The sequence below is a fragment of the Zeugodacus cucurbitae genome, chromosome 5 (genome assembly GCF_028554725.1).
Source record: "Zeugodacus cucurbitae isolate PBARC_wt_2022May chromosome 5, idZeuCucr1.2, whole genome shotgun sequence".
Taxonomy (NCBI): domain Eukaryota; kingdom Metazoa; phylum Arthropoda; class Insecta; order Diptera; family Tephritidae; genus Zeugodacus; species Zeugodacus cucurbitae.
In genome coordinates, this window is record NC_071670.1 from 42010229 (window position 1) to 42035511 (window position 25283).

Consider the following 25283-nt stretch of genomic DNA (forward strand, 5'->3'; position numbering starts at 1 on the left):
CTGCACAACTAGCGCGGCAGCGTACGACACCACACAATGCAACGTAAATTGTTGCTTTACGCGCTGCTCTTCTTGGCGGTGACGTCGCAAAAATGTCATGTTGTCGAAAGTGGCGGTCCACCCAGTGATACTATGGGCACAATAGCCGCCAATCGCTACAATGCCGAGCACCAGCAACAGCAACATCAACACCAACAACAACAGCATCTGCACACAGCGGCGTCACATCATCAAGTCGCCACTGGCGGTGGCGGCGGCGGCGGCAGTAACAGCGTTGTGCCGGCGCCCGCAGCGCCAACTGCTGCCACACATGCCTTATACCATCCAACGCCATCGGGCAGTGGCCACATGGAGCATCGTAATTCATATAATCTGTTGAGTGAGGCAATGTCGCAGGCAGTCAGCAATGAATTCAGTAAGTACATATACATACATATATATGAACGCAAATGTAAATGTCGGAAGTGGAGCGACGATTTTGTTGATCGATCTGCTGATCTTATCTACTAAGAAACACAAGATATTTGCATACACAAGTGTTGTTGTTGTTACTTAGTTACTAACGCGAATGTTGAAATTTATGAATGCAGCGCTGAACGCATTTAAATTTTTTTTTTTTGTTATTTATGCTTTTGTTTTAATTTCCTCTTAAAGTTATTTTTAAAACGGCAGCAGGCCTTCACAAAGTGTTTCAAATTTTGACAAGTGCATATATTTTAGCGTGTACTTCGATTATTAATAAAAAAAAAAAACAAAAAAAAAATAAATTAATAAAAATTAATTTGAAGTATGTGACGTAATGCACACAAAAATTAGCTCGTTAAAGATTAATTACATGCATTTGCCAAAAACCAGAAAGAAAAAAAGAAAAAAAAAACAAAAGGAAAAAGTAAATCCAATAATATCTTGCTGCTGCTTTGATTCATGAAACTGATTTAATTATAAATATAACCTTTAAGGTGCGAAATGCATAAGCCAAACGGTTTTTACCGATAAATTGCTGCGATTGACGCAACACCGTGTGTAGTTTTTATAATTTTTGTTTTGAGTTGCGCCCTTTTCTTACTGCTTTATGTGCACACACGCCAACTGTGCGTGTTATAAAAGAATCTTCTTCGCTAAGAAGTGGAATGTGACTAAATGTAGTGTAACCTTACACAAAGTTTTTGTTGCGTCTAATAAAGAGATTATACTGTCAAATAATGGACTTACGTATCAAGCGGCTTATTTGACTTGACAGTGGAAGTGATATGAGATTTAGAGGTTCTACTATAATTGAAAGATAATATGTTGAGTAAAAAAGTAGCTAGAAACGATTTTTAGTGGCTCAAAGTTGTACATTTAAAAAAGTGTTGATTTAACAAAAAAAAATTTGTGAAACTGTCATTTAAATTTACTAAATTAAATCGAAATAAATTAGGAAATGAATGCTCTGTCATGTGTGAAAGCTATTTCGGATTATAATATAAATATTTTAAGTGCAAAATTTATCTGTATTAATTACATTGATAGCAGTATTTAGAAATTAATAATTATGAATGCAAATAAGCGGAAAATTCACTATTACTGTTATTTAATAGAATTTGTTACAAATAATAATAAAATTACAAACGGAACTATTAAATTACGCGCGCATCAATCACTGATAAGCCTGAAATGTGAACTCGCTTCGTTTTCCGTAGTCCTCTTGCATGCAAAAGTAATTATAAAAAAAAATCTAACTTCAATAAATTCATAAACAAATGTTCACACCCATCCGACAATACAACATAATTTTCAGATAGCACGCCTTACTGCCATTTGGTTAACAAATTAAGTTTCTATAAAAATAGCAAGCATTAAAAATAATAATTCACTTTTGATAAGCGTTTTTAGCCTTTTTTTATTTTTTTTTAATGCTTTTTTGCCAACAGTGAAAACTGAAGGAAATCATAAACACTCCTTTTAATTAAAAAAATATATATTTAAAAAGTTTCTACTAGAGGAAGGCAAATAGAAATCATAAAAATTACTTTTAATAAAATTTATAATTTTTTTATTTTTACAAAACTGCCGAAAGCATTCTATTTACTATTGAACCTTAAATAACGTCTCCAACATACACTTTACTACCGCTAGTTGGCGCACCAACACAATGCACATACCGCTAATTAGCGTTTGCTACACACCCATACGCAGCGCTACAACAATAAATTTTAGCAACGGAAATTAATTCTGCTTAACCGCAGGTGACTCCCGCGCTTCTTTTTCGCGCTTATCTGCAATAATTTGAATAAGCCAAATTCTTATTTACGATTTGCTTACGCATTTGTCGACAAATAAAAACAGCAACAAGCAAGCAAACAAAAACAAAAAAAAAAAAACAAATAAAATAATAAAAAATAACACAATTAAGTGATTTCTTTTTTATTATTTGCTTATGATGCGCACAAGAATGTAAAATTCCAATTTGTGTATATTGTTTTTGTTTTTTTTTTTTTGTTTTTTGTTCCCCAATGGGTGCCAAATGGCACTATCTCAATTATTTGCCTGCGCCAGGCTTTGATACAATAAATATTTATCACTCTGCATTTAATTATTATTATGTGTGGTGTATTCATGTATGTGTGTGCGTGTGTTTTTGCAAAGTTATTGGTTTTGCGTAAAAATATCCCAATTGGAATGAACGTGTCACACTATAATTTTTTTATTAATATTTCCCCCTTTTTTTGACATTTTTCCGTTCTGCAGGTTCACTGGGCAGCGGTTCAGCGGATGGTGCTTGCCATGCAGACGATTTGGATTGTTATAGTGGCAATGTGCAAGATCGTTTGGGTATGGAGGCTATACGTACGCTGCATCGACAGCTCGACGATGACGACAATGGCAATATTGATTTGAGCGAATCGGACGACGTAAGTTAAAACAAGAAATTAAAAAAAAAATAATAATAATAAAAAAATTAAAAAACAAAAAAAAAATTAAAAATGAAAAACAAAAAAATAAAAATGAAAAAAACAGAAATAAGAAGAAACTGCACTGGCAATAAGTTCTGTAACTAATTGTCCTAACTTCCGTGCTGCATTGCGCTCATAAAAAAAATTGTTTTGTGTTTCTCTCTTTAGTTTTTACGCGAAGAACTCAAATATGACTCTGGTTATGAGAAACGTCAGAAAGCGTTCCATTTTAACGATGATATGCACATTTCGGTGAAGGAGCTGTGGGAGGCGTGGTTACGTTCGGAGGTTCGTTGGTCGTAAAACAAAAAAAAAATTCAAAAAAACCTAACTTTAATTGTACTGTTATTTTGTACTGTGTACAGGTGCATAACTGGACCATGGAACAAACTACAGACTGGTTGGCGCAATCCGTGCAATTACCACAATATGTTGAACTATTTCGTTTGCATAAAGTGACCGGTGCTACATTGCCAAGGTAAGGTTATTGAATATTTCTCTTTTTTCAATGCTTTAAAAGCGAGTGTCGAAAGTAGCAAAATAGTTCAAAAAAAAAAATCGCATAATATTCAGCTAAAAAATTAGCAAAAATTAAAATTTATATAAATAAAATAAAATAAATAAAAAAAATAAAAATAAAAAAAAGAAATATAAATAAATAAAAAAGTAAAAAATAAAATTAATATTGAGCAAATATGCTTAATAAAATATACGAAAATTCCGCGCTAATAAAAAGTGAAATATGCCAAATGCGCACACACCTACAAACATACTCGTACATATATAGCACTTCAAGCATTTGACAACAAAATCTTAACACTGCCAGCCTTCAGAGAGTGCACGCTCTTGCCAAATTACCATGACGTGCTCGGTTTTTTTCCAGCACGTCATAATTTTTGTTTAGTTAGTATATTTAAAAAAGTATATTTAATAAAATAATATTGCAGGCATTGTTCATCTTTTCACAGTATTTATATGCATATCAATCAAATGATAGTAGAGAGATTGCATTTTTTATGAATATCAAATTTAAATACTTTCAGTATAGAAAAAATGCTGAAGCAGCGCTCGGTTGAATAAATTTTATATTTATGCATATGATAGATTCTGGTGAACAATTTTTTTTGTCAGAAATACTCTCGGACCGATTAATGATACTAATAAGAATTGATAGTTTCATACTTTGCTTCGATCTGTATTTAATAAACCACTCTCAACTTGTTAGTCAGGCATTCAATTCCTATTGCTATATAAATTAATTATTAATTTATATTTAATGATTGATTCATCTAAAAACAATAAACCAAAAATATTTCGATTGTAAATGGATAAATCTAGTTAATGAACGAAGGAAAAAAAATATTTAAAAAAAAATATTGAAATTTGAATTTTTGACAGATAATTCTTCGTTCATTAACTAGGTAATGTGTATTCCAAAGATGTGTGAAAAATTTTAACAAAATAGCTTCATAACTTTTCGATAGATCGTGTCCACCGTCTTGAAAAATTGAGTTTTGAGATAAACGCTTTTAAAGTTTTACATTCATACTGAGGTGGCCTATTGGACGGAAATTCCAAAGGGTATATCTCTTAAATTTTTTCAAATGTTTTCAAATTTTGAAACCCACCTATCCTCTTAAGGCAATAACACTTTATTACTCAATAAAAAATTTAATTAATAACACAGAATTTTTCATCTATCGGACTCACTATGTTCTAGTAACTATTATAACGTGACGGAAAACCCCGTGCTTTAGAAACCAAATTAATGCATTCAAAATTTTCCCCCAACATAAATAATGAGCGTCTGCGATTGTAAAATTCTTAATCTTATTTGCCTACATACGTTTGCACCTAAGTACACATAATCAAATCATTGCTGTTTATATAAATATCATTTATATGCTGGAAATAGACAGCTAGATTAGAAGTCGTCTGTCTTTTTTTGAAGCTTTTTTATCAGCGAAAATATGGAGCATAATTTATAACGGAGGTTTTTGTTGTCTTTAGCGTATGAAATGAGTCAACATTTTTTATTGAGTTTAATTACTTTGAAATCTTTTTTCGTTCGAATTATACCATTATGCAATGCCATATTTTTAAACCTGTTAATTATACAAAACTCCATTAAATTATTACATATTTGCAAATAATTGTCATTTTAACTACCGGCGCGTGACAACGCCTAGTAATACTGTCTGAACTTATCTGTTTCATAATCAGCTGAAATCGCTAATAAAAATTTGCGTTTAATTTGATCTATGGGAAAATCACTCGTGTTTAATTTGAAACGGTAGATTTTTTTTTTCGTTTTAGCAGAATAATTTAATAAAAATAAATAAAAATCACGAATTTCACGATTTCTAAAAAGCTGAATTAAATTACATTATTAAAATTTAATAAAAAAATATTTACTTGAATCAAATATTATATAGCTATATTTGTTCTTGTAGCTTCATAAAAATATCTCCAGGTAGTTTTGAAAGATGCGCTGAAGTGAACCAGTTCTTGGCTGATTATAAATTAGGTTTTAATTTTGCATAGTTTTTAGGTCGAGATCTTTCGATACAATTTACGAATTCGTATTCGTATTAATTATAAATGTGGCCATTTGACAATTGTCAAGCCACTATCTGCTATTTAAACTATTATATATTTTCGAACTTTTTAGCAATTACTATGATAATAATAATACTTTAATTTTATAATGAACTTTAAAAACTTCAATTTTGTATATAAAAAGAAAAATTAATTAGCACATACGATTATTTTCATTACTTGGAAACTAAAAATTAAATAACATTATGATCATTACGGCTCTAGAATAAAGTTAGCAAATATATAAAGTGATTTAAAAATCATAACTCATTAACATTTACTGTGCAAATATGTACGATTTTATTAGATTTCAACTTTTTATGATTAATTTTCCATTTTGATGGCTCAAATGGAATGTATATGCAGTTGTGTTCAAAATAATAATAGTGCCTGAGTTAGAGTCTTCGCATTAAAATTGGAAACGAGACGAAATATATTATGGACAGATGAAAGTAAAGCCGTTATTTTTGTAGGCACAGATCCACGACAGTATGTACATCGTCCACCGAAGACTGAATACCACCTTAGGCACACTACGATAACGGTAAAACATGCAGGGTCAAAAATGTTAGTTTAGGCTTGTCTTTTATTTTAATGGTGCTGGGCCCATATATAGTATCTACACTGTCATAGATCAAAATGTTTACGTGGATATTTTGAATAGCACCATATTACCTTATGCTGAAATCGAAATGCCTCTGAAATTGGTCTTCCAGCAGGATAATGGCCCGAAGTATACAAGTCGTCTTAATTCAATAGATAACCTATGGTGTGATATTCAGAAAAGCAATAATCCTGAACTTTGGATAATAGTGAAGCATTCTTGGGAAGAAATACCTTAAACCCGTTATAAAGGTCTAGTCAACTCTCTGCCGTGTCCCTGTAAGGTAGTTTTATATAAAAGAGGCTTTTCGACCAAATACTGAATCCCATTTCTTAGTACCTGTACACAATTTTTAGATTTGTTTGTTTCAGATACTTTTTTAAACCAGATGTGAAATACTACTATTTTTTAACATTTTACTTTTCGAGCTATTTTAGTTGTATAATTTTTTTTATTTTGAACACAGCTGTATGCAAAAAATCGCTAAAAATCAGTCATTCAATGGGGAGGGGGAGTAATTGTCGACTGAGCTCCACAATTGGTACGCCACAAATCTAACGGCAATAATAAGGTCTCGAATTGTCATAAAATAGGTGAGCAACAACGAGGAGGCAATGAATTTTCACTAATAACAATAAAAGCGGCAATTATATAGCGGTGAGACTTTTTTGTAAGCCGGCGCTATTGTATTTTCTGTACTTACATACATGTACATATGTATATAACTACAACTATTTATATGACAATGGTGTAGTAGTATTAGTTGGAACGTGCAATTAAACCAACAACAACCACCGCGGTACATGCACAGCGAAAAAGTTGGCGACTACTTAATAGGTTATTGTGCGAAACCAAATAGATTTCCATTTACAAAATATAAGCAAACAGGCATACAAATCTCGAATCACGTATGAGTGGATAGCGTGTTGAATCATTTGGCATTATTTTGTGTGTGAAGTTAATAAACTTACAGTTAACGTTTTTGCAGTTTGTATAGAATGATACGCAAAAAACAAGCGGTGAGAGAAAAAACGGTAAAAACGTTAAATATAAATAAATAAAAAACAAATCGGAAAAGCTTTACTATACGTAGATTTGTGTTTGGCCTTCAAAGCTGCTCATCTCACTGAACAAAAAAAAACTGAATTTAACTATAAACTACTCGCAATTTAGTGTACTCAGACACGCTGAACGTTTCGTTGCTTTTCGCTTTTATTTCTACAGATTGGCCGTGAATAATATGCATTATGTGGGCAATGTGCTGGGCATAAAGGATCCCATACATAAGCAGAAAATTGCGCTCAAGGCGATGGATGTTGTGCTATTCGGACCACCGCGTGGTATGTTATTAATTTCAAATATTGTTTTTTAACGATAACTGTAAATAATGATACATTTTTTACAGAGACTGGTACACGCTGGAAAGATTACATTTTAGTGACGCTACTACTTAGTGCCATCATAGGCTGTTGGTATGCATATCAACAAAATAAGAATGCTAAAAGACATTTGCGACGCATGGCACAAGATATGGAGGGACTGCAGCGTGCCGAACAGAGTTTACAAGAGATGCAAAAGGTGGGCAATATACTCATTGAAAATATTGAATTGTGAGGTTATGTGTGCTCCTTATATTTTCAAATTTCATTATCCGCCTAAATGTAGGCAACAATTTGTCAACTTCGTAACTTGAATAACGGTAGTAAAAGTAAAAAAAAAGAGATACCTTATCATTTCTCTCACAAAAAAAAAGAAAAGATGGCACATATAACATAGCGAATCAGATATTATGATTTGCATAACTAACGGTTTTCATGTTTTTTCCGATAATTAATTTTTGGAATTGTTAAAAAAGTTATATTAATAATCTGTGAAATCAACGAAAAAATAATTAACTTAAACATATTAATTTCAATATTTTTCTAAATTTTCTTCTGAAAAAATCTAATACTTTGAGGTTAAGTTTCACTTAAAATAAATTTAAGCTCAAAACTCTCTAAAAAATGCTGTTTATCTCTTCCACAACAGGAATTGGAACGTGCGCGCATGGAGCAGGAGAATGTGGCTACTGAAAAAATGGATTTGGAACGACGACTTAAAGAGGCTCCCACACTTTCATCGTCCAGCTCTGATCTGGAGGTGCAAAAGTTGAAAAAGGAAATCGAAATATTGCGCACAGAACTGTCACGTGCTGAAATCGAATTGGTGGACAACTGCTGGACACCGCCACCACAATTGCAATCTTGGCTGCAATACACCTACGAGTTGGAAAGCAAGAATCACTTGAAGAAACGTGTCTCAGCCGAAAAGCAATTGCAATCAGCGCGAGAAGCATGCGAGAAATTGCGTAAGAAACGTTCAAGTTTAGTTGGCGCATTCGTCTCGACGCATGGCAAGAGTATTGATGATGTCGATCGCTCCATTGTGGAGGCGCGCAATTCGCTCAGTGAGGTGACGAATGAGTTGCAAGAACGGCTACATCGTTGGAAACAAATCGAGAATTGTTTGGGCTTTAATATTGTCAATAATAATGGTTTACAATATCTGGAAAATGTATTATACAATCGCAATGGCGGCAGCAGTGTTAGCTCCAATAAAGGTTCACGAGGTAATTTAGTGCAAATCGCAAGCGAATTCACGAAAACTTGCTTGGAATTCATTTTTAATTAATGCTTATGTATATGCTTTTATAGGCCGCATAACGAGCAGCAGCGATGATTTAGATGATGATTCTGTGCAAGGTAAGCCCAATTTTGACCACTTCAATTTGTTCTCGACTGAATGAAGCAGCTGATGAGGCGTGGCACTTCATCACACAAACAAATAAACAAAGCAAAAACAAAAAAAGTAAAATGTATGTAGCTCAAACTCAAAGCAATGAGGGCTGCATACATGTATAATTTTCGAAAAAATTTAATTGGCAGTGCAATATTTAAAACATACAAGTCAATATGTGAAACATACACATTAAGCTATATTATGAGCGCCATTAGATTTGCCACATTAACTTAATCTCGAAACATAGCAGCAGCAGCAGCAGCGGCTAGCGTGTTTCATAACGTAAACTAGCGAACAATTTTGCATATAAAGTATATATGTACATATAATATATATTTGAGATTTTTTTCTCATTAGCTTGTACTTTTTGGTTAAATTGTTTTTAAACATAAAAATGCCTCATTTAGTTATTTAAGCGTAAAGCGCAGTAGTTTGGTGCTAGATAAGTGAGCGTAAGTGGAGAATAGTGCTAGTGGAGTATAGTGCTTCTGCAACATTTAAGCAAGTAAAGTATAAGTTTATAATAAGTATAGAAGTTAGGTGCTCAATTTGATAGCAAAGCTAGCAGCAGTAATGACAGTATACCATATGAAATTAAAAAAAAATAATAATAATTCATAAGCAGCTATTGGATTTAAGTTAGCGTAGGAATATATATTTTTGATAGGCTTAGTACTTTGAATAGAGAGTTATATTCATATAAAGGTTTCCTTAAAAAAGTTATATTTCAACAGCTTAAAAAGCATTTATTATTAGTAATGCGAAAGGCAAGAGTGTTTAAATATTCCAAAGAAAAAGTTAATTGTGAGAAAATCACGTACAATATTTAATAATTTTTATTAAATAATTTTTTTTCGAAAATCTATGATTTTATTATGATTTACTATGATTAAAAAAAAAAAATATTTCCAAAATCTAAAATTTCATTAGGCAGAATAATTTTAAATTTTTGTAATTGTTTTTGTAAAAATTAGTGCGCATAACAAGTGTTACCTTTTCTAATATTTTGGTTTAGAATAAATTTGTGGTTCCAAAATATTAAATATATAAATTTTTGTTGTTTTATTGTTTTTTTTTTAAGAAATAAATATCATTGTAGTTTTTCATTATTATTTGCATAAATTATCAAATAATAAATTGAGAACACCATACGAAAACAAAAAAAAATATCTGAGATGAACAAAGAAATTAAATTTATTGAATTTGAAATACACCTCGAAACGTCCTAGTAAAAGGTATTTGAAAATATTGCTAGACTTTTTAAAAAATGTAATTTTGTAAATTTAAAAAGAAATTTACAGCAGTGTTCAAAATAATAATAGGGCTAAGAAGTCAATATTTGAATTTCTTATAAAAAGTTTATTAATTTTTTTTTCTGTGTTGAAATTGAGTACGAACACAACAGAAACATTAATTTTACATATTATATGACTTTTATTAATATAAAAACGCAAAATTTTTCAATAACGATAATAAAACTAAAATAGCTCGAAAATTTGTGGTTCAAAAAAATATTAGTATTTCACATCTGTTTTAAAAAGTATGAGAAACTTAGGTAAATCTAAATATTATATATAGATACAAAGAAATGGTGTACAGTATTTGGGCGAAAAGCCCCTATTATATAAAAGTGCCATACAGGGATGCGGCATAGAGTTGACTAGGCCTTCATAATGGGTTTTAGGTATTTTTTCCTAAGAATCCTTCACTATTACCCAAAGTTCGCGATTATTGCTTTTCTGAATATCACACCATAGGTTATTTATGGAATTGAGGTTGGAGGTCTCTCTCTTCTTGGCAATCGTCATGTATGTTTCGGGTCTTTATTCTGCTGGAAGACTCATTTCAGAGGCATTTTGTTTTCAGTATAAGGCAAGGTGTTATTCAAAATAACAAGGTAGACATGTTGATCAAAGACAGGGCTCAGCACCATAAAAATAAAAGACAAGTCCAAACTAATACTTTTGACACTCCATGTTTTATCGTAGTGTGTCTAGGGTGGTATTCAGTCTTCGGTGGACGTTGCACATATTGTCGTGAACCTGTGCCTCCAAAAAGAACGACTTTATTTCCATCTGTCCATAATACATATATTTCGTCTATTTTCAAATTTCAATGATAGGACAATTTCAATGATAGGACTCTAACACACGCAATATTATTATTTTGAACACAACTGTATATTTAAAATTTGTTTAACTTTCTTAGCATTTTACCCGTTTTGAATAATTTTTTTATAAATTAATTTTATACGATTATCGAAAAACGTCTGTATGTTTTACTGTCTGCTAATTGCAAAGTCCCAAAATAAAGCTGTTCAAACATTTTGTTGATTAACCTAGGGAGTATTGTTTCTTACGCAATGACGTGCAATAAGAGGAGCACAGAGAACAAATGTTTGTGATATATTTATTAAAATATTTTTTTTAGCATTTGCTTTTCAATACCATTTCAGTGAAAGTCACGCTACCGATAACTGAATAAACATATGTATATATGATACAGCTTTGAGAAGATATAAAAATTTATCGCTACCACATACACATATGAATGTATGACTAGTATTTACAAAAACAATTTTCCAAAAAAAAAATTTAAAATACAAAAAACAGTTATGATTTCCATTTATCGTCTTCCTAGAAATTCTAAACCAAAATCGGGTTTAAGTTGTCAATAACCCGTTCATGATTTATACCACACAGTGAGGCGCCTTATATGTAGCTACATACATATGTACATATGTTCAAATCGTTCAAATAATTTCATTATCAATGCAATGCACGAGTTACCATTTTTGCATGCGCAAACAGGTGTCAAATGTGTAAAATTATTATAAACAAAACGGGTGTAAAGCATACTAAAATTATACTGGATTTCATAGGAAGGGGAACCTTGTATGCACAATAAATAAAATTACAATTTGTTGTAAAAAAAATGAAATTCTTAAAATTTTTGGAATTATTTGAGCACACACGTGCCTTGCGCATTCTCAACGCTAGTGGTGTAGATAAGATATTTATGTCTAGTTAGTTTCTCTTTATTAATTGCAAACAAATGTATTTAATGCAGGCGTGCTATTTTAGGAGCTAGTAAATGAAAGTGTGCGGAAAAATTATAACGGAAAATAGTGATAATTTCAGCTACAAGTGTCGTAAATATTACGAAGCCAAACTAGTGCCACGCCAAATGTATACACGAAATTGTAAACAAAAACGAAATAATATGCAATATTTCCAAACATAAAAAGTACTATTAAGCTTTTCGAGTTGTGTTTAACACCTGCCAAATGATTTGATCATATTCTTTTTTTTGTTTGTTTATTATTGTTAAAGCAGCTATAAACAATAAGCTGAAAATTATACACGTATAAGCAAAGAAATTTTTAATTGCGCACAACAATGACGCACTTAAAAGACAACTCAGTCTCGTTTACTACACACATTTTTTATGAATATTAAAAAAAAAAAAAATAAAGTAAAATATTGAAGAGTAAAACGTAAGAAATACTTATTGGCGCAAATACTTAATGTGGTACTCAATAGCTGTTAAAGTATAATATTTACACACGGCAAACTATACACTTAAACATACACACACATATTTGCAGTATTTATACTGTTTTTTTTTAATTTTTAAATATTTTTTAAATAAAAAAAAAATGCTGTATGATTTTTTGACATTTTATATGCAAGAAGAAAATTGAAATGTTATACACCAATTGTTTATGTTAAAAAAAACTGCATAATTTCCCTACAAATTATTTGCTGCTCCCCACAAAATTACCTTTAATAATATTTTTCCTGTGTTTTTTTTTTCGCCCCACTTTAAAATTTAAATTTTACGCATACTGTACATGCGTTTTATATTTATAAGCTTAATTTTAAATTTATATTTTACATACCTACAAACTTTATTGTTACTATTTATATATATTATATGTATATGTATAACATTTAATTATTATTTTTTCGTTGAATTTTCAATATATTTAATTTGTTTTTAGTTTTTATTTTATGTTATTTAATGTTAACAACGAATGTGCTTAATCCCTTCCGGTGTTGTAAGTTCCGTCATTGTTTATTTTTGATTTATTTTTTTTTTGCCTGTTTATACAATAATTCCATGAAGTTACATACACATAATTATACATATATAAAATATATAGTTTCCCTATTTACATAGTTGGTTCCTACGCTAATATTGACTAGTTTGTAATTCGTTAATATCTCATGCGGCAACAATTACTACGCAAACTCAGTGTTTTCATTGATATTCGACGCAAAAAAAAAATAATGTAATCGTTCAGCTCATCGTAATGGAAAAGGCCCACAGCATTTACTATATCAAGCATATGTAGGTTACGCATAGGCAGTTGTGCGACAATGAATGGCAAAAAAAAATTATTAATTTAAAAAAAAATAAAAAAATTGTTAAAAATAAGTTTCAATTGGCGTTTACTTGTAGCTCTCATTGATCTTATACCGCCACCGCCACTGCGCATGCGTACCATATACGCGCATATTCTACATACATACATTCTCTCGTTGTTTTTTATGCAATGTACTCGTGAAATTGCCTGAGTCATGACCAACACAAACAAATTCTCAATGGCAAACGGCAAACAAATGTTTTTTTTTTTATTATCAATAATTTTCGGTGTGCAAAACAAGAAAAAAAGGAAACTTTTTCACATTTGTTCGATTTGTGAAAATCGCGTTAAAATACAAACGACAATTACCGAAACGTTTCAACTTTGTGCAAACTATTTGTCCATTGGCGCTTAAATTCAGCACACTGAAGCGTCCAAATCACCGGAATGGATTAACATCAAATCAGTTATAATTTAATAGAGAGCTGAAGGTTTCTTGCAATACATAAATATGTCCTAGACTTACTTACATAGAATACAAACATAAATGCAAATACTTATTAACCACGTTTAATGTGTCTTCGAATTGTGAATGCAATCACGTATTCTCTAGCGAAAATTGTAGTAAACGCATTTTTCTAGAGCGCCAATGCATTAAATGCTTAAAAAAATTGTTTTATTTTTTTTCAATTATTCTTAATTTAAAAAAAGTGAATTGTTAATATAATTTGATTATTTTTAAATTGCAATAAATTTTTTAAATAATCTTAATTTGTTTCATTTCACCGTTACCGTTACCAATGCCGTTGCATAAAACAATAAATCAGTAAAAATATAAAAATTTCTATTAATATCAAACATATTAAATATGAAGTGCAATAAATTAATATTGAAATTATTAAAATCAGTAGAAAATAAAACTTAAATATTCTTTAAAATATTTTATGAAAATAAAAAATGATAAGTTGAACTGAAATAATAAACAATAAAAAAAAAAATAACGAAAATGCAACAAAGCAAAATATATTACAAATAGTTATTTAATTAAAAAAAAGGTTTTTATTTTATTTTTTATTCAAATCATTTTGTCACATTTTTTTTCATAAAATATATACATAAAAATATATTGATACAAAATGTAAATACTTAAACTTACAACAAATAAAATTAAATAAAAATAATAAATTCACAGAAAAAAGAAAAATTAAAAAAGTAAATATTATAAATTTATAATCAATATTTATTTATAAAAAAAAATAATTATTTTAAATAAATAATTAAAAAAATAAAAAAAAATCATAATAACAAACAAAAAAATATATAAAGAAATAAAACCGGGTTTACTTATTTTAAATTAAAAAAATAAAAAAACTTAAAAAAATAAACATAATAATAGTATTTGAATAATAACAATTAATTATTTTATGGTTAGTTTAAAAAGAGAACTAGACAAAGCTTACGGCTCATAATATAAAAATAAAAGGAATCGAATAATACTCGTTTAATTATAAAAAAATATATATTTCTTTAATTGTTATATAACATTGATTTTAAAAACTAAATTAATTATTATTAAAAAATAACATTAAAGCGAGATAATAAATTAATTTTTTAATAAAAGACTAATTGGCTACATGGGCTAAAATAAACTATTCAATAATAAAATAAATAGAAAATATAACTCTCAAAGTAATAATAATTGAGCTTAAAAAATAAATAAACAGAATTTTCCTAACAAAAAATATAAACAAATAAAACCAATGAGTTCAAAAATATAAATAACTAAAAACTATTAATTATATTATTATATGCATATTACAAATAACATAAAATAAAATTATATTAAAAAAAATTAAATAAATTTAAAAAAAATTAAAGAATGTTAAATTTATTACATAACAAATATTCAATGAAGGGGGTCATTTCATGTGATGGCCTCAAAACAATTTTTTTTTATTATAAACTGCTTTTCTAAACATACAGCAGTGTGCAGAAGAAGGAGTTGTACGAAGCGCTCAGTTGGCAGCTGTATAATTTGAACACTTTTTTCTCAAAACTGTGTTTTTCAAACTTACCTACATCGTATCTGAAAAACGTATTGACCGAATGAGTTGACATTTTTTGGGTGCACTCAGCACATGTAAATGTATGAAACGCTCTATTATTAATCAAAAATTTGGAATTTTTATAGCAAAAAACTAAAAAAACTCAAAATTAGCATTTTTTTCAAATGTCTACCAAAATTCCAATTTTAGTTAAATTCACTTGATCGTAGTGCATTCCACGCATTTAAACTTACGGATTAAAATGCCGCTAACATTTTTTTTGTTTTCGAAAATCGTGGAATTACTTTTTCCACAATTCCACGATTTTCGAAAACAAAAAAAATTTTAGCGCTAATTTTAGCAATTAATTCTTTTTCTATTTTTTATGTTCTATTTTTAATATTTTTAGCTTCAAATTTATATTTATACTGTCGAAATATATGTTAATAAATAAAAGATAAGAAACTTAAGGCTATATCTATTTCCTGGTCGTTGAAAAGCAATTCTATAAAATCACTCAAAAGCAGGCCGTCACATGGGATGACCCCCTTAATTATTAAAATTAAAAATATAAATGTGTCTATTGATATACAAATAATTTTTCAATGAAATTAATAAACTTTGTATATATGTATACAAAGAAAATTACCACGATTTCAGGTAAGCACACTTCCTGAACAGTCTCTCTAGACAAACAAAAAACTTGTAAAATTGAAGCCGAAATTTATATCTAATTATAATATAATACTGTACTTGTCTGCCTGTGTTGCCTGCATGAGAGTGTGTTGGCATGAATACTCGTTTGTAACTAACTCAGCGCAATTTCATAAGTACTGTACAACTTGTGTTCAATGCGCAATTAACTAACAAGAAGTAAATAATATTCCATTAAAAAAAAAAAGAAAAAACAAACAACGCCATTACAATTTCATAAAATTAACAAAAAACAATTGTATACCAAACAAATTGGAACAAAACGCACTGTTTGCTAAAAATAACCTCAAAAGTCCGCATTCTAACAAATTTCACCAAAAATATAAGCACATTTGTTTAAACAATTCATTTCGCTGAAAATAAGTGAAGTTCAAGTGCTTCGTTTAAGAACAATTCATAAGCCCTCGGCATACATACAAACATCTATTTATACCTATACAAACATTCCTTCATATTTATAAACAGAAAACCGGTGTGCTGCTTTACATAGCCGCCCTTTTCTGCTTTGAATTATTTTAAAATATTTTGCATTTACCGCATACAAAGCGCATGTCATCTCATTCATATTCGTATATTAAAAAATCTTAAAAGTGAAATATTGCCAAACGCTTGTACCATATATAGATTGTGATGATCGTTAGTTCCAGAACTTCTGTACATTTATCCAGGTATGTTGGACAGCTATAGTCGCAGTTCGGTGGGTTTAAGCGGTGGCAGCAGCGGCATCTTGAATAATAACTCTCATGCAATTGGTGATGATTCGTCGGGCAGCGAGGACGCCAGTGAGAGTCCCGCGCATGCGCCGGTACAATTTATATTGGGTGGTGCGCCCACACCCTCTTTGAAGAACGCCACCTCCACAGCACCCGCAACAGGTGTTGCTTCACGCGCTGGCGCTGTCGCCAATCACTCGTCACTGGATGTGAATTCATCGAATCATGTGGGCAGTTTGTCTAACTCTACGAATGCTATTGGAACCGCTGGTGTGGCGAATGCAAACGCGTCAAATGCTACCCCACCGCCCTTGCCGCCGCACAATAATGCTTACAATTCGAGTTACTTTTTGAATGATAGGTAAATGCCTTTTATCGTTTTATCGTCGATCTGGTCGCTTGCATTGACCTGATCTTGTGTTACTAACATACATGCGTACATGTTTACATATTTATGTAAGAAGTCAATAAATAAGCGAATTTTGAGGGTAATGCGACTATCGATCGAGTTTAATGAAATATATTGAAGACAGAGATTATGAGGTAATCTCTACAAATTAGAGTTATCAAATAAATATACTAGGTTAGGTTACTCTCTATCTGGAAATAGGTACACACAAAGGTATCTAAAGTAATTAATTTATAGAAGGAATAGTAGCAGTTGAGTCGGTCCCACATGGAAAACTGTCGCCGAAACCAAAACAAATCGTCATAAGTACGCAAAACGATGTTTTCAATAAGATCCAATAAGACCGAATTTTTATTGGACCAACGACTATTAACTCAGCATCATTACCCTATAAACAATTGGGGGAATGTGTTCGGCAGATACAGGAATGAATAAAGCATTAGCGGTGTTTATAAAGGTATAAAATTACGACAGTTGTCGAGGTAAACTGATTTCTTAGATATTTATGTGCTTCGGAACATCGGAACAACTTTTCAAAAACATAGAAATTTATATTCTAAACTCGTTAAATCAGTGATCTATGACCGACAAGTTCGAAACCAAAATTCTACAAATAAGCGCAGATATGCTGTGAAAAGTGATAAAAATTCGGACCGATATGATCTTATGCTCGGTTATCCCTTCAATCTATAAATACCATAAAATTTGGGGATGAATAAAAAAATTGAAATTTCATTTAGGATGATTTTTATTTGAAATAAATGTACCTCAAAAATGGTAGAAAGGGTAAGCACCACACTTAATTGCCGTTTGAGTACTGTTGAGACTATTCCAGATCTCTAAGATCTCTGAGAAAATGGAAGTTCATTGCAAATCTACTACTCCCATGTATGTTCTTCAAATAGAAAATGTCCAAACTCGAAGCCTCCAATACATACAAACGTTTCGATTCTGCAGACAATATTTTCAGTATTTTTTGTTTCTATGACTTCCCAGCCCCAAATCAGAGGTATTAACGCTTTACGAGGATTAGCATATATATATATATATAATATTGTCAATCCCACTGACGTTTCTATTGAAATACAATATTTGACAGTTGATCAGGTATGCTCTTTATTCGAATTATTTACAGTGGCTTCAAAAGTATGTCTCATAAAACCACTTAATTAAATCATGAATATTTTCTTGGGATTACGCTTCAAGATTTTCGAAGTACCAAAAAATATATAGCCCACAAAATTCTGACTCTTAATCTTAGATAAATTTCTACAGAGGAAAACCCATATTTTTTTCCACTTCGAGTTTTGTCGCGACCAAGGAGGACACTATAAGATTTTGCTAAATAAAACATGAATTAAGCACTGTTAATCAGACGATAACTTAACAAACAAATTATTGCAGTTGAGATTTAAATGTAGCTCTGAGTACACTGTGAGAAAATTTGTTTATAGCTCTACGGTTAAACGGTTAGACGTCAATTTAGCTTCATATTGGATATCACCAGTTATTGGAGATTATCCACCGTTCGAGAGTTTGAAACTAGCTATTCATAGAACGACGTGCTTATAAGAATTATCTCAAGATTCTTATGATTTTCTTCTTTATGACACTGATGACTTCGATTTTTAACTAACATTTATTATAACAAATTTCTATTTTTCATATACTTTTTATTATTATTAATTTTTATTTTTTTAATATATGTTTATTTTTAAAATATTTTGATTATCATTAATTTTTTTACGCTTAACTTTGTTTATTATTATCGCTTTTCAGAGCTTTTATCAATTTTATATTATAATACGCTTATTTATGTCAGCTAATGTCATTTATTGATTTCCATTTTGTAACTTTTCATATGAAAAAGATCTCATAATAATCAACATCACAACCTGCATTTGCCTGAGTTAAAACTATATTTCTCCACTATTATATCATAATCATTTATTATGAATTATTTGATAATTGTATACACCAATTGCAAACTGTATGTATGTCTACGTCTTAGTCTCACTGGTGTTGATGACAGTCGTCATAGTCCGTCTTCATCAGAAGTCTCCATAACGGTACCGCCACGTTTGAAAAAACATAATTCATCTACTTTAGTGGTGACAACACCAACAACGGTAACAACAACAATTACACCACCAACACCAATACCGCCACCACCGCCGCCACCGCCATTGCCACCACATCTTGCAGTGGTCGGCGCCGTGAACCGGGCACCACTACCACCGCCTCGCAAGTCTGCACAGAGGTTTGTTCCGTTCGCTATCTACTACTTTATTGACCAAGTCAAATGGAAAAGAAGCCAAATTTCAAACCAATTTACCAACCTACCAAATGCGCTTTTAAGTGCTTCTAACAACCCGCGTCAAATGTGCCCTGGTCAAAAGCACTTCCTCTTTCGAATATAATCAACACTTGAATGTTACTCTAGCGCTTCGCTATTAAACGCCTAATTATCTAACTAATTTCGTTGGCAATTATCAATGTGCAACACCTGCTGTCCACTTAACAGTTTAATCAAATACGATTGCTCCCCTTTCTCCTCCGCTTCGCACATTGTTTTTTACATGCGAGTGAATTCAAAACCCCAAATTACTCACTTACTATTTACCCCTATTTTCTTGTTAACCATAATTCTTTTCTTTGGTTTTACAATTTCAGAATACAAAAAACAAAAACTTCTACATGAACTTCGGTGTTCTTGTAGTTCTAATTCGTCACTGAGAAAAAATACCCAAAAATCCAAAAGCAAATATTAATTTATGTGTTAAATTCCATTCTAGAAATGTTAATAACAATTTTGTGAATTGTAACGATTTCTTATCAACAATGTAAAGATCTAAACATCTAAACAATTTAGTTATGTCACTTAAAGACCCAATAACAGACATACAAACACATATCTTTCATACTTCAACATCCAAATGTTTTTTTTTTTTCGAAATAAGTTAAGCTTAGGTAATAAATTCAAGAATATTAATAATTTGTTAAGAGAGGATTGCTTGAAGATTTAGAAATATGAACAAATTAAGAAAGACACTTTTAAACGCTATTTAAACACTTATTCATCAATGTACGTTATAAAAAGAATCAACAAATAACGAATAATAACAACAAATAATCCCTAGATATTATGGTGATTCGTAAGCGCCTTTTTCAGATGAAAATCTTTCTCATGAAATACATAAGGTTTATGCAAACGTTTTATAGTATGTTCGTCATTCATTAGATAATCGAGCCTCTGGTTTATATAGTGCAAGAAAGTTAAAGAACTAACAGGTATTTGTTGAGTGTCGAGTCTAGCTTATTGCCATAAGTTCTGCGATGCGATAATTAATACCCACTTGAGTTAGTCTGCCTCTTGAACCATATATTTAGCTTCTAGAAAATAAGACAAGTAACTCTACCTTAAGTGTTAAGATAATTTAGCAAGTTGTAAGCAATATCCAAAAACAGTTTAGTTAAAAAGTCACAATCTTGAAAATTTATTAGGTCTACAACTTTGCTTCCGCCGTCGAGAATTCGGCTCAAAAAAGTGACATTTTGACAGTTTGACAGTTTTGACAGTTGAGAATAAGGTTGGGATGCAAACAGATCTCTACAAAATTGTGTTGGGTTAATGTTGATACAAATTTCCAAGATCGATATAAAAAAATCGATTTAATCGACCAGTGCTTCACCCTAGAGATATCTATTGGAAAACTGCGGAAGCAAAGTTGTAGTTGTAGGTTAATAATTAATGTTTCCATCTTGTTTAAGGATATATTTAATGTATTTTGAAGTCAGTCAAAAAATCGAAAATGTTTTTAATATTTTTTCTTAAAGTATGCGTTCTTTAGAATGTAGAGGTAGGTTAGAAGCGAAGTTATAGCGTTTTGCATCTTGTCCGCTACATTGGACACAATTTTGCTTAAAACTTTAAACGCGATTATCTCGAAATCATGTTTTTCCGAAAACGTCGTTGCGGTGACTTGGATTGCTGAAAGAGTTTTCAACCGATTTAAATTTTTTTTGTTTTTCAAATTGTTCGTATTTTATTTCCCGCGTACTTGAACGATTTCATTTTTTCATTTAAATTTTCATATCAAAGTTATGAATTTTTTAATGCATTTCATCAGATAAAAAATGAAAAAAGTAGCATATTTGAAAAAATCATCCCTGTTTGCCAAAAAAATTTCTCATTTCAATGAATCGTTCAAGGACACCGCAAGTCCCCATACTAACGAAATGTGTTTAGTTTTATGCTTTCAAAAAAAGCCAGTTAAGCTGATGGACTGGAATCGAAGAAAATGTTTTGAGCTAAGAAACCATTAATAATTAACTTTTTTTCATATATATGTAAATATAAGATAGGTTAGGTTGAGTAATATTTGTAGAAAAAAATAGAAATAGTGATTTAAACCCCTGATGAGGTTAATAGGGATTAAATATTTTTCAATACGTGTCAAAAACTCTTTTTTAGATACAAAAAAGAACAAAAATTAATTTTTGGAAAAAATAAGAAAAATAATATTTTTGAATAAAAAAGAATTAATATTATATAATATTATTATAATATTTTCATAATTAAGACCTGTAAAAAATTTGCGTTAGAAATATAAATATATATTTCTTTTAGTTCTTAAAAAGGTAGCCGCTACCCTTTAGAAATAATTATTTATATTTTTTGACCTCCCGACCTTTTTAGCAAATTTATTAAAATATTATTAAGCTAGCTAAACTTTAAAAGTAGACTAAAGTTAAGCTAGTAGTTATGCCCATTGCTTAAATATGTTTAATATCATGAAACGCTATTAATATTAATGCATTCATTCAATCAAACCTCATTAAGTACACACACAACATACGTTTAGCTACATATATTGATATTAACAAGAATTAGACAAGTGTATGGTATACTACTATTTATATTTGTGTGTGTCTTCGCCATTTGCGTGTCACTAACCACCGACTCACTCACTCACTCACTCACTGCCCGTAACGAAAACATTTGATTCATCAAAAAAAAAAAAATTCATTCGATTTGTATTTCTCCTTCTCATTCACAACACAGCCAACTTTTGCGATCCCAAAGCACGGATCTGGTACCAATGGAAATCTACACGTTCCTTAATAGACAACAGCAACAACAGCACAACACGAAATCCAACATTAATGGCGGCAACAGCAACAACAACGGCCTATCCACGGGACAACAACAGTACATCGGCAGCGGAAGTGGAATTGTTGGAAAACTTAGCGGAACCAACAAGAAGATGGTCAAGCAGCACAGCACAACTAGCCAACAGTCCACATCATCCACATCGTCGTCCGTCCATTCAACACCATCCGCTCCCGGTGCACTCGGCACAGACGTACACAGCGGCAACAACGTCGGCAAGGGACAATCTCCCGGACGTTGGTCATCACATGAGCGCATCTTGCCAATCCATCAACAACAGTCACAGCAACAGCAACAACAGCAGCAATACGAACCTCAAATGCTTATTTGGCAGTCAATGCAGTCTGTGCAGCACAAGCAGCAGCCAACCGGCCATGGACAACAACAGCCAGCGCAACACGCTGGAGATAAAGAGTCGCTCATGCAGTCCCACTACACAACACTTGCTGGAAAGCCGCCCACTATCGGCGCAATATCCGCACAATATCAACAGCAATTGCCCACCTCGCTTAGCCTGCAATCGCTGTGCGGGCAGACACAACAGCATGGGAATGACAATAGCAGCGTCGGCAGCGCCGTCGGAACCGCCTCCACCACCACCACCACCGCATCTGCGGCCATTGCTGCGCAGGCACACAGTGATACCCAAATGGAGGACCAACTGTTGCTCAGCGCCGACAGCGCCAGCCTCGATGGCGGCGGTACCATTAAGAAGCGAAAACGACGTCTGCGCTTCCCCTTCGGCGGTGGGCATCGCAAATCGGCCAGCAATGCAAGTGCCAGCAGCGGCAGCACAGCCAGCGTTAGCGTCAGCTCCAACAAACATACATAGCTCGCATAGCGCTGGCTGTCTGACAGCGTCCTCTTACAGCGGCGGCACTGCTGCAACCGTGGAGGATGTGATGACGATGCAGAAGGCACAGGAACAACAAGAGCAACAACAGAAAGGCAACGACATTGACGACCAACGATTGTATGATGTTATGGACAATGATAATGCTTTCAAAGAAAATCAATATAAACGCAATAGTAGCCACAACAGCGCAGATGCCGACGCAGAGGCGGAGGCATATTCACAGGTTACTTTGAATTTTGCTAAGCACGCCGCGCATGCCGCCGCGACTGCGCGTCAATTGAACGAGCATGACAATAATAATAGTTTTAGTGATTCCCAACGCGACTTGAGGCGCGCTCCAACGAGTGGCCTCACGACAATAACGGCCACCTAACAGAGTGGCCAACGAAATAATTATATTTTTTAACACAAATATTACAGTCTTCCACATATAAGAGACGAGGAAGAGGACGACGACTGGAAGAAGCCAAGAGCATGCCGAAAGGAATGTGCGTGCGTGTACTTAATTTTACTTAGAAAACATATATGAAAATTGAAAACATTGCATATAAACACACACACACATACACACTTAGTACATATTAATCCTGATCTCCGTAAGCATGAATAACTCCTAGAAATGTGCTCCAATGTCATGCTATGTCACAGCAATACAGTGCTTCCACGCATTGCACATCGTTACAAAATATCTAAAACAGTTTAGTCTAAACTTAATTTTTCAAAACGATAATAACGTAAAACGCTGCTAAGTGGAAATAAAATAAATTTTTTGTAAAAATTAAAAAACAAATCAAATTTTTGTTAGAACTACAAACCTAATTAGTGCTGCAATGTACATGTTTTGACATAATTGTAGCAGCAACGTTATAGAAATTGTAAGAAATTGGAAAAAAATTTTTCAAAAATTCAAAACCTTTTTTTTAACTTGCTTCCTGGTTCAAAATATTGACGTTGTAGCGCTATTTGGTTCGTAGTGCTTTGGCATCTATAAATTAACGGTCTTATTTCGGAAGAAAAAAATTTAATAAAATTATTAAAAAGTAATTTTTTTCTTTTAATAAAAATTTTTGAAAATTTCATTTCGAAAACAATAAACAAAGAAAAACACGATCATTAAAACTTAATTTTAATTTAAAAAAAAAACATTTCAAAAACAAAATTTTCGAAATAAGACCGTTAATGAAGTAAGCGCTTTCCGAAGCTAATGCAAAGACAAGACCAGTAGCCAAATAAAAGTTGCATATTTTTTTATTGCAAATACTCTTATGTAGATTTTTTGAAATGTAGTTTTTGTGCAAGCAATAAGGAAATTAGTTCAATATTTGTAATGGAGAAGGTTTTCACAACCACACTACGCATACTAGATGTTAAAATGTAACAGAAACTGCAATTATCCTCGAATTCGTAAGACGAGTGTCGTTACACGCTCGTATTTTATAGAAATTGTTCCAAAAGTGCCTCAGCGAAAATACGATATTTACATACATGATAATTAGTAAATAAGTTGTGAGTTCTTTATTTTTTTGTTTTTGTAAATATGTAATTCGTAAAATTTTTAATTTTTTTTTTTTAATTTTGTCAAGCAAAAATATGCAAAACCAACACACAGACGCTTTAAATTTTTGTGAGAAATATTAAGCTATAGAATTTTAAATTTTTAATAAAAATGGACAAGAAAGGACTTGATATAAAAATTGAAAATGTAGAAAAATTAAAATGACACTTTTTAAAAAAATAAACTCGGACACAGAAACTATAATTTTTTAATTATCTAACTTACAATATTTTTTTTCAAAATTAAAAACATAACCTCTGTATTAACTATTTTTTGAAATATTCGCCGGCAACTGTGCGCTTCCAAAGCACAGTTAGTCTAATATAGAACTGTTTATCACGCCATTAAAAGCAAAAAAGACAAAATAACAAATAATTAAATATTTTGAAATTATAAAAAAATTTATAATTTTTTTTTGGCCAACTAAAATTATTAATTTTTTTTATTTAATATAAACACTTTTAATTTCCACCTTAAATTATTGGACTGATATTTCCTTGGCTATGACTTAACTTATTAAATGCTATGATAAT

The 25283-nt window shown here is 31.5% G+C and overlaps 1 protein-coding gene across 5 annotated transcripts; it reads left to right on the forward strand.

The window, feature by feature from the left end:
• The first annotated feature begins 35 nt into the window (after nt 1–35).
• LOC105216187 (stromal interaction molecule homolog) lies at nt 36–24784 on the forward strand. 5 transcript variants are annotated; one of them, XM_054232544.1, is made up of 11 exons: nt 36–415; nt 2731–2894; nt 3105–3224; nt 3302–3414; nt 7363–7478; nt 7544–7716; nt 8167–8746; nt 8832–8879; nt 16692–17118; nt 19178–19426; nt 22232–23271. In XM_054232544.1, exons 1-11 carry the CDS (start codon nt 37–39, stop codon nt 23169–23171), a joined length of 3309 nt encoding a protein of 1102 aa, XP_054088519.1. In that variant the 5' UTR covers nt 36; the 3' UTR covers nt 23172–23271. The 5 variants fall into 5 exon arrangements, with proteins under 5 accessions (XP_054088519.1, XP_054088520.1, XP_054088523.1 ...); XM_054232545.1 differs by having other exon boundaries at nt 16713–17118; XM_054232548.1 differs by lacking the exon at nt 22232–23271 and adding an exon at nt 19840–21406.
• Nucleotides 24785–25283: the final 499 nt, after the last annotated feature.

What these genes read in the sequence shown, in the direction of transcription:
- LOC105216187 (XM_054232544.1), top strand. Translation starts at nt 37, where the DNA reads ATGCAACGTAAATTGTTGCTTTACGCGCTGCTCTTCTTGGCGGTGACG. An exon ending in GGCAGTCAGCAATGAATTCA is followed by an intron (nt 416 to 2,730) that starts GTAAGTACATAT and finishes TCCGTTCTGCAG; the next exon opens with GTTCACTGGGCAGCGGTTCA. An exon ending in CCTCGCAAGTCTGCACAGAG is followed by an intron (nt 19,427 to 22,231) that starts GTTTGTTCCGTT and finishes TTCACAACACAG; the next exon opens with CCAACTTTTGCGATCCCAAA.